We start from the raw sequence: 15,238 nt of genomic DNA, 5'->3' as shown, positions 1-15,238 counted from the left end.
AACACCTGCAAACTTTCTTCACAGCCCAAGCATTTGTGCATACTGAATATGCTTCACAAGTTCCAGATATCTGAGTCATCTGATTTCACAAGTCTGCTTCTCATCTTCTTCTTGCTGCTTTAGGGTTTCATAAAGTGGAGCATTTCCAGTCTCTGGCAACCATAAACTCAGGACTCCACTGAAAACAGAAAGCAGACCAATACAAGGAAAGAAAGGGATGGACTTAAACGACCAAAGACAACCAGTAGAGGTGCTATGGAAGCCCCCAGCATCAATAACTGCCGCAACATTGAAACAGCAAAGTTCCTGACATTGGTGGGGAAAAGCTCAATAAATATGCAGCACGTCAAATGCCATCGAAGCAGCCATAAAACCAATGCCTTCCAAGACTAACTGTGGCCAACTCCCACTAGATTCATCACCCTTTGCTCTCCGTCTTCCATGGGAGAAGGTGATGCAAAGAATGCACGAAGCTCCTGCCAATAATACAGACAGCGAGAAGAGCATACGTCGGTTTGTGAAGCCCAAGAGAATAGTACCTATAAGAACTGCAGGAATCTCCATTAATGCATTGACTGCAACGGTGAAGTAGAGGTTGAAGTTAAGGTTTTCAACGTTCAGCTGAACGCCATAGTAAACAAAGCCAGCTCCAAAACCAGTTACCATAACCGGATCATTTGTTTAGCAGCCCATGGAGTGCCCCACAGCCCTTCATTTTCACCAGCCTTAGTTTCTGCTTTTATTCCAGCACCACCACCCAATTTTGGAGATGATGGATTTGCGAGAGCCAAATTGGGTGGCAACTCCTTGCCGTTGAGTCTTGCAAACCTCTTCAATATATCAAGAGCTTCTCTGCTTCGCAATCTAACAAGAAGCCAACGAGGAGACTCGGAAACAAAAGGGAGAAATATGAGAGAGTAGACGAGGGGAAATAGAGACACGATCCTGTATAAACCCCTCCAGTTAGTTCTTGTAGGATAGGCAATTAAAGGGAGAGAAAGAAAGCCTGCAGTAAACAAAAAGAAGCCATATTGGCCAATTTGACCACGCCATTTCCTACAACAGCTTCAGTAGGCAGAACAAGACAGCATATCCGTATTCCTGATCGAGCAAAAGCATTTGCAAAGCGGAGAAATGCCATATAGTTGGTGAGAGTGAGGAGAGAAAGGCTGTTATTGAGGTTAAGATACATGAGAGGAGCACTGCTCTTTTCCTACCTAAGTATTTGTCAGCCAGGAAACCAAAAAAAGCAGAACCTGCATAGTAGAATTTCCCCTGTCAGTTTCTTTATTTCTTCAAGAAAAAGAAAATAGTAGTCATAGCTGTTTGAATTTGAATGTCTAAATCAATTGGGTGTAACTGAATATTAGAATCGTTCTTAAGACCGTAAAATATTGAGTTCGAACCGTTAAATCCAATCATCCAAAAAAAAAAAAAAAAGGGTTCAAAGAATAATATTCACGTAAACCATTTTGTTGTTTATTATGATGCAATACGAATATCTTGATTGTTATACATATTAACAGCTAAAACGAATCTCATGTAACATGTTTTCAGAATAGTGTCAATTTAACAGAAAACCAACCGACAAGTTAATCATGTTTAAGTTGATATAATTAAAATCTTGATGTTTTTTTTATAGCAACTAAACATCATCATTAAATTTTAGTGAAAAAAGATTGTAACTAATTACTTATAGTATTATAAGTGAAAGGCAATGTTTTGAAAGTAAAAAATTATAGAATATAGCAACTGCATGTGTACATGCTTAAAGAATTTAGGAAATTATTTACCTAGCTTAGTAAATTATGAGTGTTTTATATTTTGATATTAGATGATTGATATATATTTTATTATTTAAAATATATATTAATTATTTATCAGTTTGGTGTATAAATAAAATATACACCAAATTTAGGTAAAAATATTTTAAAGATTTTTGAAGAATTTTTCATCGAGTGAATGTAAACCCTGTATCATAGGATCCTTACATCATGACAAGTGTGCCTGATACCGTAATAATTTTTTAGAAAGGCTTGATGTCCACAATAAATAGAGCTTGTATTCCCACCAACCCATTCCCATGTCCCCGATGGCAGCCCACAAACAGAGCCAGCTACATCCCCACCTTTGCTACTACCTCCTCCATTGATGCACAAAGAGGAAGCTGCCAGTATTTGCATGGAGTTGGAGAGGTGATATGCATCTCCAAGCAGGTGGCTGCGCGGTCACTGAAGATAGTAACTAATGTGTTTTGTGAATCAAAAATCCATGCCAATGAGATCAAGAAGACATGTATTAGCTGCGAGAATCCTAAGGATCCTATGTAATTTTCAACTACTTCATCAAGTCTCGTCGTTGGGTTTATGGCTTCTCCTCTTTCTGCCATTTCAATGTTTCCATGCACAAGTTTTTGCGAAGCTTCTTCATCTTCCATATTTCTAATGGAGTATTGATATATGCTAATTTTGTCACTTGTAGCTTCCTTACGATGTGCATACATATTTATACATATTTATAGTTAGACATTATTTAATTATTATTTAAGGAGAAATGCATATTTAAATATACAAATTTCTAAATTTTTATCATTTAGTTATTTAATATTTTAATTTTTAATTAGGCTAATAAATATTTTAATTTTTCTTATAACTTTTTAAATACTTTTAATTTTCGACTTAATTTAATAAATATTTAAAAATTATATTTTGTGATAATATTTAAACACTTATGTACGGTATATATGTATGTATTGAATAAGATAATGAGAAAAAACATATAATATATATAATAAACATAAATATCTATTAGAGTACATCAAAATTTAAAATATTAAAATAACTAAAATATGTTTAAATAGTGGCTTATCATGATAACGTCATATTAGTGCATAAAACCCTAATCTCCAATATGATCGGGCTATGAGCTGATCAAATTAATGACAATATAACTGTTAATCAATCAGCTTTATCAAATTAATCTAAAATGAAGAGTTATGGATCAAAATATATATTTGTCGCCATTCACATGTGCATAAATTTTATTAGAGATCAATTAGAAAAGTATAAAATAAAAAAATTATGACACTTTTAAAATGTCCATAAAATTATAAAAAAAAATTGATTAAATTTTATATTATAACATATCATCATTTTTATTTTAACTCCCCTTTTCAAAACTTGCATATATATATATATATATATATATACACACTTATGCTATAGCATAAAAAAAATAAAAAAATTCCACATTTTTGGATTTGCCGATATATAATAACTGTATAATATGAATACCCTTTTCTTGAAGTCAAAAAATATCATTAAAAATAGTTTTAAATAACATCTATCTTTTTTTAGTGATATTTTTTCACCGTCTATTTCTTAACATATACAAATATTGAAAATAAAGTAGATGGATACCCTTTTTCTATTCCCTCTGCTCTATTTGACGAGTTGTTGGCTATCCAAGAAGGTATATGCTTGCTCTCGATTGTGGTTTTAGTGATATCCAAAGACTTTGTGGTCTTTTTTGAGATTAGTCTTACTCTTGAGGGCATTCAAAAACTGGCCTCTATATTTTATACTATTTGTTTTAATTTTATTAGTTGAACTTGCAACTAAGTTGCTCATAGTTTAGCTAGTTCTGAAATGGATTTAGATTCTAATCGGATTTGGCTAGAGAACGAATGCCCTTTGTGGATTTGATACCTTCTGTTAGCAGATATGTTATAATTGTATTGCTTGTCTGTGACTTTAGTTTTAGAAATACTCTTTTTCCAAATCAAGGTTTTTAATAAAATGCCCTTTATAAAGTGGTTGATCTCCTTTTTAATAGAAGCTCCGATTTGTTTCAAAAGAAAAATAGTTTGGTCTCCATACTATGATTATGGATAGGTTTTACTATATTAAGTTGAATCATGCAAAGCTCTCATTTGATCATCTTTTTACTATTGATTTTTTTGGGTTATATTTGCTAACATGAGTGGGAAGCATATCAATAAACAAATGAAATCAAATTCAATCAAGTTTATGTAGAATACAGTATGGTATAACAAGAAACCGAAAATAAAAATAAACCCTACAAAAAAGAAAGAAAATCGCAAAGGTATTTACCCCTAAATCTTCAAATATTGTCTTTGTAAAGGCTGGTTCTACTACGATGAAATGAGCAAAAGGGATAATTACAGCAAGAAAGAATCAGGATTAGTGATTTTATGAAAATGACACCCTAAAAGCCATAGAAATTTCCGGAGGGTCCAAAGCGTCTAAACCATAAAAATTGAAAACTTCTCAGAATTACTGAGAAAGAGTCTGGATTAGGGATTTTAGAAAACGACTGCTACAACCCTAAAAGCTATAGGAGTCTCAGGAGGGACCACGGCTTCTATATTCATAACATTTGAAAGCTTTTCAAAGCTACTAGTATAACCCTTAAGCCATTAAACTTTCAGGGGGCCTAATGCGCCCTTTGAAACCTAATAACCTGTGTTTCCTTCCTGCCTGTTTTGCAGGCATATAAAGTAGATGCTACGTTCTTGTATAAGAAAAAGAAAAAAAAAGGGTCAGAAATGGTGGCAGCAGGTGTTCTGGCGACACTTTGATGGTTAAGTCGATTCCTTGAATAAAAACAATAGAGACAATTTAAGAAAAGGGTTTTGATTAGATGAGATGTTTGCTTAGAATACAAGTTACTTGTTGTATTTTCTCTAAAACGTCGAAAATTAGTCACTTAGAATTAGTCTATTATATGCATGTTGAGGAGGGGACATGTCAGCGTGTCCAGAATAATAAAACGTATAAGCTATTTTGACAGACATCCTCTGATCTTAGTTGGGTGCTATTCTGTTTCTCATTTCATTTGGAATGGTCTCTAGTCGGAAGGATCTCTATTCGATCATGATGTTGTTCAGTCAGAAGTTCAGGCGGGATTCGGCTTGAATTCTGACAGAACCACTATATAAAATAGTCGCATGTTAGTAATTAATCAAAAGACTTCCATAAACGTCGAATTTCACAAAACTGTGCATATAATCTAAGAAGCTAAAACTCAACTATTTGAGAAAAGTACCACCTCTTAACTTGCTGAATGATAATTAGAATGTTTTGTGGACAACTCTAACATGTAAAGAAGCATGTAGATGTTGGGTAAGAAATGGCTAATCTTTGAGTCTTATATTTGGAATCCACATTATCTCCACTAAAAGAAATAATGCAAATGGGGTCGATGCCAGATCTGGTGGAAAGAAGGTTCCTTCAGCTCTTGTGGGTGAGGCTTTGACACTAAAGGAAGCTATCCTAAATGGCCGAAGACATGGGCGAAGTCGCCGCCATTTTTGAGTCCTGCTTCAGAGGAAAGAAGTTTTAGATATTGAATTGTTAATCTCTGCCAGGCCTCCCTTTGTAAGGGGTTTAGTGTATTCTGAAGCCATTTTGGAAATCAATATTTTGGGTCATGCAATAATGTGACCTTTCCAATTCGATCTCAACTAAATAATTATGATAATTAACCAATAGGATATAGCTCAACCGGTAAAATTGACAACAAGGGCTATCATCTTCTAACATGAAATTATTTTAGGTTTTCAGTGTCATATAATATGAAGAAATGATGACAATTCTTTAGATTTTTGAATATGGATTATATTAACGATAATGGGTAGTTTTGAAGGGACAGTACAGGATCTTATTGGTCACAATTATAATCTTAATGATAACCAACACGATAAGGTCTAGACAATGATTGCACATCCGTCAGTGTCCATAATTAACTAAAAATAATGAGTGAAAATTGTCCCAGTGGAATTCAATTAAGTTTAGTTATAAGATCTTTTAGATTCTTTTGAAGGAACACAAACAAAATTCAGCATGAATTTATGGGAATGAAGTAATCTTTACAGGGAAAAATGTGTTGGCCACTAACATAAAGCCAACATAAAACAAAGGACTAGAAGAATGTCTAAACATTACGGGGCATACATTTCCCACAATCTGTGGGGGATACAGATCTCAGTTGGCCAGGGGAGCACATAGAAATTTAAAATAAGCCCCTATGACTGCTAAAAGTGCTACTCCACGCTTAGCCACTAACAATAAAGGAAACTTCCCCTTTTGCAAATATGGCCAAACAAGGCAAATTCCAGCAACAAACCTTGCATCATTGCTTTGTATTAAACACCATTTCCCTACTTCATCAGGGTAAGGGTCTATTCAGCTATGCATAATTTAAGAGTTCAAATCATAGACACAGGTGGAAGATTAGCATCTTGGTGGGTTGGGTTCTGCGTCATGCAAGTTATACTACTGGTAGACGTGCGTTCCTCATTGCAATTAGTGGCTGTATAAAAAATTTAAAAAAAAATGAAAAACAGATAAAGCTTGAGAAAATAAATGGACAGGACGATCGCATGTGAACCAACCCTATACAAACAAGTAAGACCAACCATGCAGAATCCACCTAATGTATGAACAAGCTGACACATGTATTAGTCCTATTCAACAATTTCCCATCAAAGTGTGTTCATGAGGAATTGGAATTTGTCCAACATTTTGAAGGACATATATATTATGACTTAACAAGGCGCATATATACATATTTTCATGTAAGTGGAAACCAAAAGAGAATACCTGAAAAATACAATGTTCTTAACAGCCAATACTTGAATGTTTTCAGTTCTAACTACTAATTAAGCATGTATGATATGCACAAAATACCCAACTATCGTTTGTTCACTACATCCTGAAAAAGACTCCCCCAATGGTATATCCTATTAAAATTTCCAAGGGATAGAAAGCCTAAATGAGATTAGAATTGCTACACACCTGCCTCGTCAATTAGCCTCCTGTTGATAAACCCGCCTTAGCCTTAACCCTACTTCAACTTCTCCATCATTTCGAATCAAATCAGCACCTTGCAAATTAGAATTTTGTACTTCAGAGGAAGTCCCTGCCTCGTTTTCCCTCTCTTCTTTATCTTCTCCAAAATTATGAAGTCTACGCCCAATGAGATAGCGATCATCACGTATAGAATTGTGAAGGTTGGTGAACCAAACATGGAATCTCTTTGCACAAAAGCACAACACGCTGAAGCAGAGACATCCCAGCCATGCAAACCGGTACACAGCAGAGTTTACTACTAATGGGTACCCAAGTACAGGAAATACACCTCTTGCTAACACATAAGGTACACAGAGGGCTGTTAGTAGCTTCATTATTATAGGGAACACAATCTCTCTCAGGACCCAAAGGCTTTGCAACCGCGAGAAACCATCTTCTCTAACCCTTTCAAATTTTATTCGCCAACTTTCATCCACTAGTGGCATCATATGGTCCAACATAACCTGTTCAAGCACAAAAACAACATGAAAACAAATTCAACTCTTCTGGTCTGATATCAAACATAACATATGAAATTACATCAGCCATAACTTAAAACTTAAAACAACCTGTACTCTGGAAAAAAAGAAAATGAATTGAGTCTTACAATTCATTGTATCAGCATTTTATATTTATTGCAAAGAATTATAAGGAATATGTTTTTGCCAATTTACGATGTATATGTACTGTCACTCACTCACAATTGGCACAATTGTTATTGATGTTCCATTGTTAATAAAATTAGAAGGTTTACCATGATTATGAAACCAGCCAAAGTTCAGAATTCCCTTTTATCATTAGTCCCATTCTAGAAAGCACCAACTTCCAGGGTCACAGGAAAACGCTTTCAAGAGTCTGATATTAGAGCCCTATCCATTTCATGTTCTATTAGTAAACCCTAAATGTCCTTACAAGAAAACTAAATAGCTAACACACAAGAAAATACAAGACCCTCATTATAGATTTGCATGCCTTATCAACCAATAATCTTACAAAAATTAAAAAGAAAAGGAAGGGCTATGGTCATACCAACAAATTTTATGTACTTATTAATCAAGTTGAAATGACAAAAACTGATAACTCACCAGCCTGGTCCAGATCTTCAGAAAGATGAGTCCCAGTGCCCAGTCCTGATACAGAAGGAAAACTGGACTTTCGTCCACAGGCACTCGCATAGGCACAATCACCAAAAGCTCAAAAAGCAGTCCAATCAATACTGGAATAACAAAAATCTACAGAAAAAGAATGGTTTTAGGTATCAAAAGTTAGATTCTTCACCAAAAAAATAAAGTCAAAAACTAGAATGTTTCTATAGCAAGAATAGTCAGTAGGTCAAACAAATAAAAACCTGACAAGTAAAAAAATAAAGCCATAATGGCACATACCCATATTGATAACAACGCAGAGCTCTTGAGAACAATGCCGCACCACTTCCAAATTTGACCAAGTAAAATGGTTGCCCTATTTGTTCTAATATGCTCAAAAGAATATCTAGCTCCAGCTAAAGCAGTCCAAATGGCATAGCTTCCAATTATGAAAGCATAAAGATCTGAGGAGAAAGATAAAGCATAAACAAATTGTTCATATCTCACACACATGATACATAAGGAGACTAGACAAATTCAACTAACCACATTACCATTGCACTTGATTCCATGAGTTATTGGGAGAAGAGGAATTGCATTGAAAAGGGCACGGCCAAGTGTTATTGGTACAACTATCAAGGCAGAGTTGAAGATGAGTAGAGTCATCCACGCCACAATTAGCAGAAGGACAATTCGAAGGACAAAGCTGTACCTGCTAAAAGATGAAGTTAAATATTAGTTTGTACTGTGGTCTTGAAACAGTAATTAAACAAAGTACAGCAACAAAGAAATGACGACAGAAGAAAAGATGTAATTTCAAGAAGGAACAATGATAGAACATGCAAATTGCACAGCCTTCTCCTTTTATTCTCTCTCTCTCTCTCTCTCTCTCTCTCTCTCTCTCTCTGTCTCTCTCCCCGATTGAAGCCTTGGGTCAGGAGCCGGGCTCTGGAACATTACTACCACAGCTACATTCGACCTGAGCAAAAGAAGAGGAAAAGAACGGATACTCTCTATTGTCATCATAATTATTATAATTATTGGAGGAGGTGTAGGTGGTGGTAGGGGCAGCAGAAGCACCACATATACCATTGCAATATTAGATCGTAGTGAATGACCCAAGAAACGTAAAACCAGAGCATAATATCATCAGCAACCGTATATTGTCAACAGAGTCACATATGACCGAAAATATGATACTACAACTTTGCAAGAACACGTCTTTCCTTCCGTTTATTTTAAAAACTAAAAAGAACTTGTTTACAAGGTAGTAGCTATGGCATTAGCGGACACAGATGGTACCTAGTCATCAAATGGCCACAAAATGCTGTCAGGGAAAATTCTAATGTAACCATCATGAGACCAACTATACTCTATGGAGTGACTACCGAGCAGCATAAAACAGCACAGTTAAGCAAGCATTGCAGAAGATGAAATGAGAATATGAGCACATAAAACAATTAACCACATCCGGCAGAAGATGGAGGTGGCAGACATAAAGGACAATTCGAGGGACAATGTGCACTGGCTAAAATAATTTGGCTATGTACAATATAGACTTGCATATGTACCGGGGAAAAACATCAAATACATTAGTTCTAGCGGAAAGGAAAAGAAAAGGTAGTCCTAAAGTTTTAGAGTTCCTACTTTGTCCATAGGAAAAAGCCAAAGAATGCACAATAATGGCTGTGGCAACAAAAGAAGTCAAAAGCTTACAGATAGGTATGCACTTATAAGAAATATAAATAGGTTATAATAATTATAAAAAAAAAAAAAGAAGAAGAAGAAGAGTATCAGTAGGCAGTGATGTAATTTAGACCAAGTAAAACAGTTAATATTTCAGTGCATACTCTGAATCAGATTGTTCATCAATATCATAGTCCTCAGCAACATTAGAGTTTCCCGCTGCCAGAAGACCTCCGTTTGGATCATCAGCAGCTGCAAGTGCCACCAAAGCTCGATCCTGTCCACCTAGTTGTGCTGCCTGCAGCCTATCCTGCCTTCCTGGCTCAGGATTACCATTGTCCTGGCCACCATTGTCCTCATATCTGGGCAGTAGAAAATCTGTTAAACCAAGAGCCCAGCCAACTGCTGTGAACCAATAGCGGAGGAGAGACTTGATTGTAGTCCGCAATCTAAAATGCTCAATGGCAAATGGAATGCAGATTTGGAAAAGAAGCATGTCAGCTGGAAGTTCAGTGAATGGATCAGATACCCTGTTAAAAAAGCAAACCAAGAGGTAAGAGGACAGGAAACAGTAGCCGCAGGTGGAACTGGTTCATAGGAACTGCAGAACTATATAGTGGGTGCTTACGATATATCCAATGGAAATATGGAGGGTGCCATCCGCATCGCAAGTTTGACAGGTAAGAATACCAGCATCACAATCAAACTTCCATAAACTGCAACAGACAACAAAACTCTGCGAGCATGCTTGTGCACAGGATCGTCAATTAAATCACGGAATGGGTTATAGTTTGGATCTGCTGGATCTCGAAGGAAATACAGAACTCCATGACGTAAAACCTGCAGGCAAAAGAAAGATATAGAGTATCAGTTTAATACAACAATGAAAATTGCAGGAACTATTAACTTTGTTAAGATAGCTAAGAATCATACCCCACGGAGAAGACTGACAAAGATGCTTATCTGTAGCATGTAAACAATCCCCACAACCCAATGAACCAAAGAGCTTGCTAAAGGAGAAACTGAGAAGAATTGAACTCTTTGAGCCATAGACTTCCCAAACATCCTTATTGTACAAACATCCAGCCACCATCCACACATCAAAGGAAATACACCGAGTTCAATCACCAGAAGGAAGGCAACCTTTATCATAGTCATCAAATGCCTCATTGCTGCCAAGAACTGCCTGAAAAGGGATGGAATTGTTTCTGCTATAGAAGCAATACCATAAAACCTCCCCATAGTCATAGGCTCGCCCTTGGTGTATCTAATCAAAGCAACAATGCCAAGATAGAAGAAGACCAGAGAGAATATGAACATGTATCCAATAGCAAGAGTAGTAACATCAGAAAGTCTTGATGTGCCAATAGCTGCCCCTTTTACAAGCTCTGCTGACAATGGATTGCTTATGTTCTTTGAGACATCATTCACTTCACTTGCATTTACTTTTAACATATCTGCAACCTGGCCAAGAAGTCCACCATCTTGGTCTTCAGATGTCAAATTTGTAACAGCAGTTAATGCATTCTTCAATGTAAAATTTGCTATGGAGAGGGCAGTATCTGTAAGTGGCATAACAGTTGACAACAATGGACCACTTGCAGAAGAGAATAACCATGATATATAATAGAGTACAATCCGTCCTAATGAAAAGGGAACGAAGATTACAACACCAAGGAATATCATATTGCTAGCCAAAACCTGCATATCAATAAAACCACAATAAATTAACTACCCAATAAATGTAAATGAGAGGCTCAAACTTCATTAAATCCTTTCTTCCTCTAACTGGGGTAAACACTAGAATACTAAGCCGCACCCTCTTCCTCTTCCTCTCCCACTTGCACCCACACACATACACAAGAAGAAAAGGAATTCTTGAGTCAATTAGTAGCAATGAGAAAAGAATTAAAGAATTGATAAGAAAGTGTGAAAATACATGTCCAATTCTAGACATAAGAGGAATAAGAAAAAATGAAAAAGCAAAAGCAAAAGACTTCTAAAATGACTAATAAGTCATCAATCGGAATTATTGGCAGAAAACAGAAACGGTATAAAACTTATAAACATCCATCATCAAAATACCAACAAAAGTTAACAGGAGATAATTTAGACTCACAGTAAAAGCATTTTCAACTAAGTGGAATACTGGACCCTGCATGCCAACAAGCTCATCGAAAGGTACATCCTCTGCACCATCAGCATCATCTAAACCATCAAACATCTGTTCAACATGAGCCTCAAGACGAGCTGCCTGCATCTCCCACCGAGCAGCAACATTTTCAGCATTCCTTCTGATTATTTGGCCAGCCCCAGCAATTCCTTGTCCTCCACCCGCATCTTCAGCATTTGCCTCACCAGCAAAATTTCTATTATTAGCTTGTCCTTGTGGTCGTCTGGCAGCACGGGCACCATTTCTATCACCTTCATCCTCTCTTTCAGCATCTTGACCTCCAAGCTCTCTTAAATGCCTAAAGTAATCTCTCAATGAAGTAGCCCCAAGAAAAATGAAAACAATGCTTGCAGAAAGCAGGAAGCCATGAAGACAATCAGTAAGGATAACTGTTGTAGATATATGACTTAAAAATAATCTCTGTGCTTCCCCAAAACTCCTCACGAAAGCCAGACGCCATATCCAGAATGTTATGAAGGGAATAATGAGTAGCCAAACAGAAAGTACAAAACTAAGACGCAAAAAGAATTGCAGAACATGACAAGCCTTCATTGCCATTCCAACTACAAACTCCTGAAAAGGAAGCCTTGTTGGTGCATTCTCAGCATAAACAGGAGAGAAAGAGAATGCATGCTTGCAGACCTGCAAAAGCACACAGAAGGGAAAAATTAAACAAATAATCTCCAAAATACTGTACAAGCCACTTCAATAGTGTTTTGGAAGTCTAACATTGCAAGAATCATTTGAATTAAATTATATTCTGTCAATTCTTGTGTTCGAAAACCTCATAGTTGCTAAAATTCAATTTTCTTCAATATGTTATTGTTATTATTATTTTAAAAAAAAAATAGACTAGGCATTTTAAAAGAAATGAAATTATGCCACAAAAGACATGAATTTGCAAAACTTCAAAGAAATTCAATTCCTGCACATGAATTATCTAAACAAAGCCTATAAATAAATTGATTATCCTATAACAGCAATCAGCTCTTTTTATTTTTTTATCCCAAAGACGAAGCTAAAGCTAAAGTTATAAACCCATACACATAAAACCACAGCTTTCACAATTCTAATCCATATACTACTACTCTTAAAAGTTAATCCAAATTCATCTTTTTTTTTAATAACAAAAGTCATGCACTTTATGTGTTGCGTTAATCATTTCATCACTAAAACATGAACTTTTAACCTAAAACACAATATTATCGTTAATAACTTCTACAAAATTAGGGCAAAATAAACCCCTAATAAACAATAAAAATTTCAATCAAATTAATTATATTTACCTCGCATTGACGAGCATTACTATGATTTAACCACTGTAAAAGACAATCTTGGTGCACAAACTTGATACTTCCGCTACAAGCACAGGGATATCTTAATGGATTCTCAGCATCTCCCGGATTCCTGCAGATCCGGCACACATCCTCCTCCTCCTCATCGTCATCCTCGTACCTTGCCGCCGAAGTCGCCGCCGTCGCTCCTCCACTACAATTACTCTCCTCACGATTTTTCGACGAAATTGACGACGAGGATAAAGATGAAGATGACGGCCTTATAGCGTCGTTACTGCTAGTGTCGTCGTTTGGTGAAGGTGCTGCGGCGATCTCCATTGGGCGAGTTTGGGGCTGGTTTGACTCGGTGAGTTCAGGAACGAGTTCGGATTGAAAGCTGAAACGCGTTTTTTGGTTTTTCTTTTTTCTTTTTCTTTTTTCTGGTTTTCTTAAAGTTTGCGCACATGCGCTTGTAGAAGGTATATGAGGTTTTTATCATGGTTTGGTTGGCGGTTTGTTGCAAGATGATGAATGGAGGACGTGGAAGTTTCGGATTGGTGCTTCAGTTAAATATGTTGAACGCTATGGTAATCTTACTATACTTTTTCTTAGAAATATTAAATTCTTATATAACAACATTTCAAGAAAAAATGAAAATCACTAATACTGTTATTTTTTCGAATTAACAAAAATATTGAGTGTATATTGTTGAAATATAAGTTTTTATTGAAATAAAATCTTTTTAATAAAATCAAAATTAGAAGTTTGATATATATTTTCTATTCTATTGATTTAAAATTTGTTTGGTTCAACTGATAGCTGATAGCCGTTAATTGGACTCTAATTTTATTGCATTGCAAATCAAAAAATTGATAATAAAATTAATAAATTTTTTATTAATTAATATTATTAGTATGTTAAATGATTAGTAAAAATATAAATATCTTTAAATATATATTACTTTGCAATATTATTTTTAGTTTTATAAATTAGTAAAAATAATTTATAATATTTAAAAATTTATTATAGTTTTATTTAACTCAATCACGTTTATTATTAGGATTATCAAAAAAATTAAATTTAAAATTTACTAATAAAAAATTTAATTTTAAATTTTATAATTATAAATATCATAGTTATTTAACTACTAAGTACAGTATCAAAATAATTATTATTGTCACGACCCCACCCGTGGGCCCGTGACCGGCACTAGGGAATGGGTAGGCTTAAGGCCACCGAAACCCGTAGTAAGCCTGACACTCACTGATTTAAACAAATCTCATCTCAAATTAATATTATTAAAACCATAAATTATCTTAATAGTTACACTTTACAAAATTACTTCGGTCTACCAGAAAAACTAGGCGAGACCCGAAACTCAGAAAATTTACAACTGATACATCTACTAATTACTACTGCGGAGAATCTAAGATTTACCAATTTACATACCAAATCAAATACATCACCCGATGATGAAGGAGTCGGGTTATTGAATAAGAGTCGCGGGAGAACTAACAGTCACGAATCTGAAAAAAACATAAATGGAGACTGTCAGTCTCGAGAGTGAGTTAAAATCAAATAATCTAGGGACTATTGCTTCTTCTCGGAAAACATAGATTATTCAAATCAGTATATCAAACCATACTATAATCATACCCTACTATTTCCTTCACATAAAATATTAATCATTCGAATCAATATATCAACCATGCACGTAAATGCAATCCATATAATAATCAATACCATAATAAATAAATAAATAAAAATATATTTTTACTTTTACGGGACGAGTGGCTCGGTAGAACCCTAACCCCCAAATTCTAATAGCCTTTCGGCTCTCTTAATCCAACAGTCCGGGCGCCCCGGAGAGCAAGCTCGATCAGTGGTCCTTACCTCCACCGAACACTTGAATTCCAAATAAGTCGGCTACCAGAGAGCATCGCTCGATCGGGGACCTTAACTCCTATGAATCAATCGAACTCGGCCCTGCAGAGCAATGCTCGATCAGGCGACAAATCCATAATAATCTTATATCCATGATCATTACCGGCAGACGCCGGTCCCGATGTAACCCATCGCAGTGACATGTTCTACAAGCCACATTTCCCAAATCGCAATCACCACATTTAATAAATATTATTATCTGAT

General features: G+C 35.6%; 2 protein-coding genes across 3 annotated transcripts; both read right to left on the bottom strand.

The window, feature by feature from the left end:
- Window positions 1-10: 10 nt before the first annotated feature.
- On the bottom strand, window positions 11-2,437 carry LOC8288170 (organic cation/carnitine transporter 1). Its single transcript, XM_025157277.2, is given in 9 exon segments — window positions 11-200; window positions 203-330; window positions 332-671; window positions 674-1,060; window positions 1,063-1,137; window positions 1,140-1,256; window positions 2,015-2,163; window positions 2,165-2,226; window positions 2,228-2,437. Coding segments are annotated over 9 exon segments (1,593 nt in total). The 3' UTR covers window positions 11-75.
- Window positions 2,438-5,836: 3,399 nt separating this feature from the next.
- Window positions 5,837-13,592, bottom strand: LOC8288168 (probable E3 ubiquitin ligase SUD1). Of its 2 annotated transcripts, none has more exons than XM_048375400.1 (10): window positions 13,103-13,592; window positions 11,763-12,458; window positions 10,577-11,344; window positions 10,272-10,483; window positions 9,808-10,173; window positions 8,512-8,672; window positions 8,258-8,421; window positions 7,958-8,104; window positions 6,819-7,336; window positions 5,837-6,333 (listed from the first exon to the last, which is right to left on the bottom strand). In XM_048375400.1, exons 1-9 carry the CDS (start codon window positions 13,427-13,429, stop codon window positions 6,827-6,829), a joined length of 3,351 nt encoding a protein of 1,116 aa, XP_048231357.1. In that variant the 5' UTR covers window positions 13,430-13,592; the 3' UTR covers window positions 5,837-6,333; window positions 6,819-6,826. The 2 variants fall into 2 exon arrangements, with proteins under 2 accessions (XP_048231357.1, XP_048231358.1); XM_048375401.1 differs by having other exon boundaries at window positions 8,512-8,669.
- Between the last annotated feature and the right edge of the window lie 1,646 nt (window positions 13,593-15,238).

Source organism: Ricinus communis, chromosome 6 (genome assembly GCF_019578655.1).
Source record: "Ricinus communis isolate WT05 ecotype wild-type chromosome 6, ASM1957865v1, whole genome shotgun sequence".
NCBI classification, from domain to species: Eukaryota; Viridiplantae; Streptophyta; class Magnoliopsida; order Malpighiales; family Euphorbiaceae; genus Ricinus; species Ricinus communis.
This window is presented reverse-complemented; position numbering and strand designations above follow the sequence as displayed.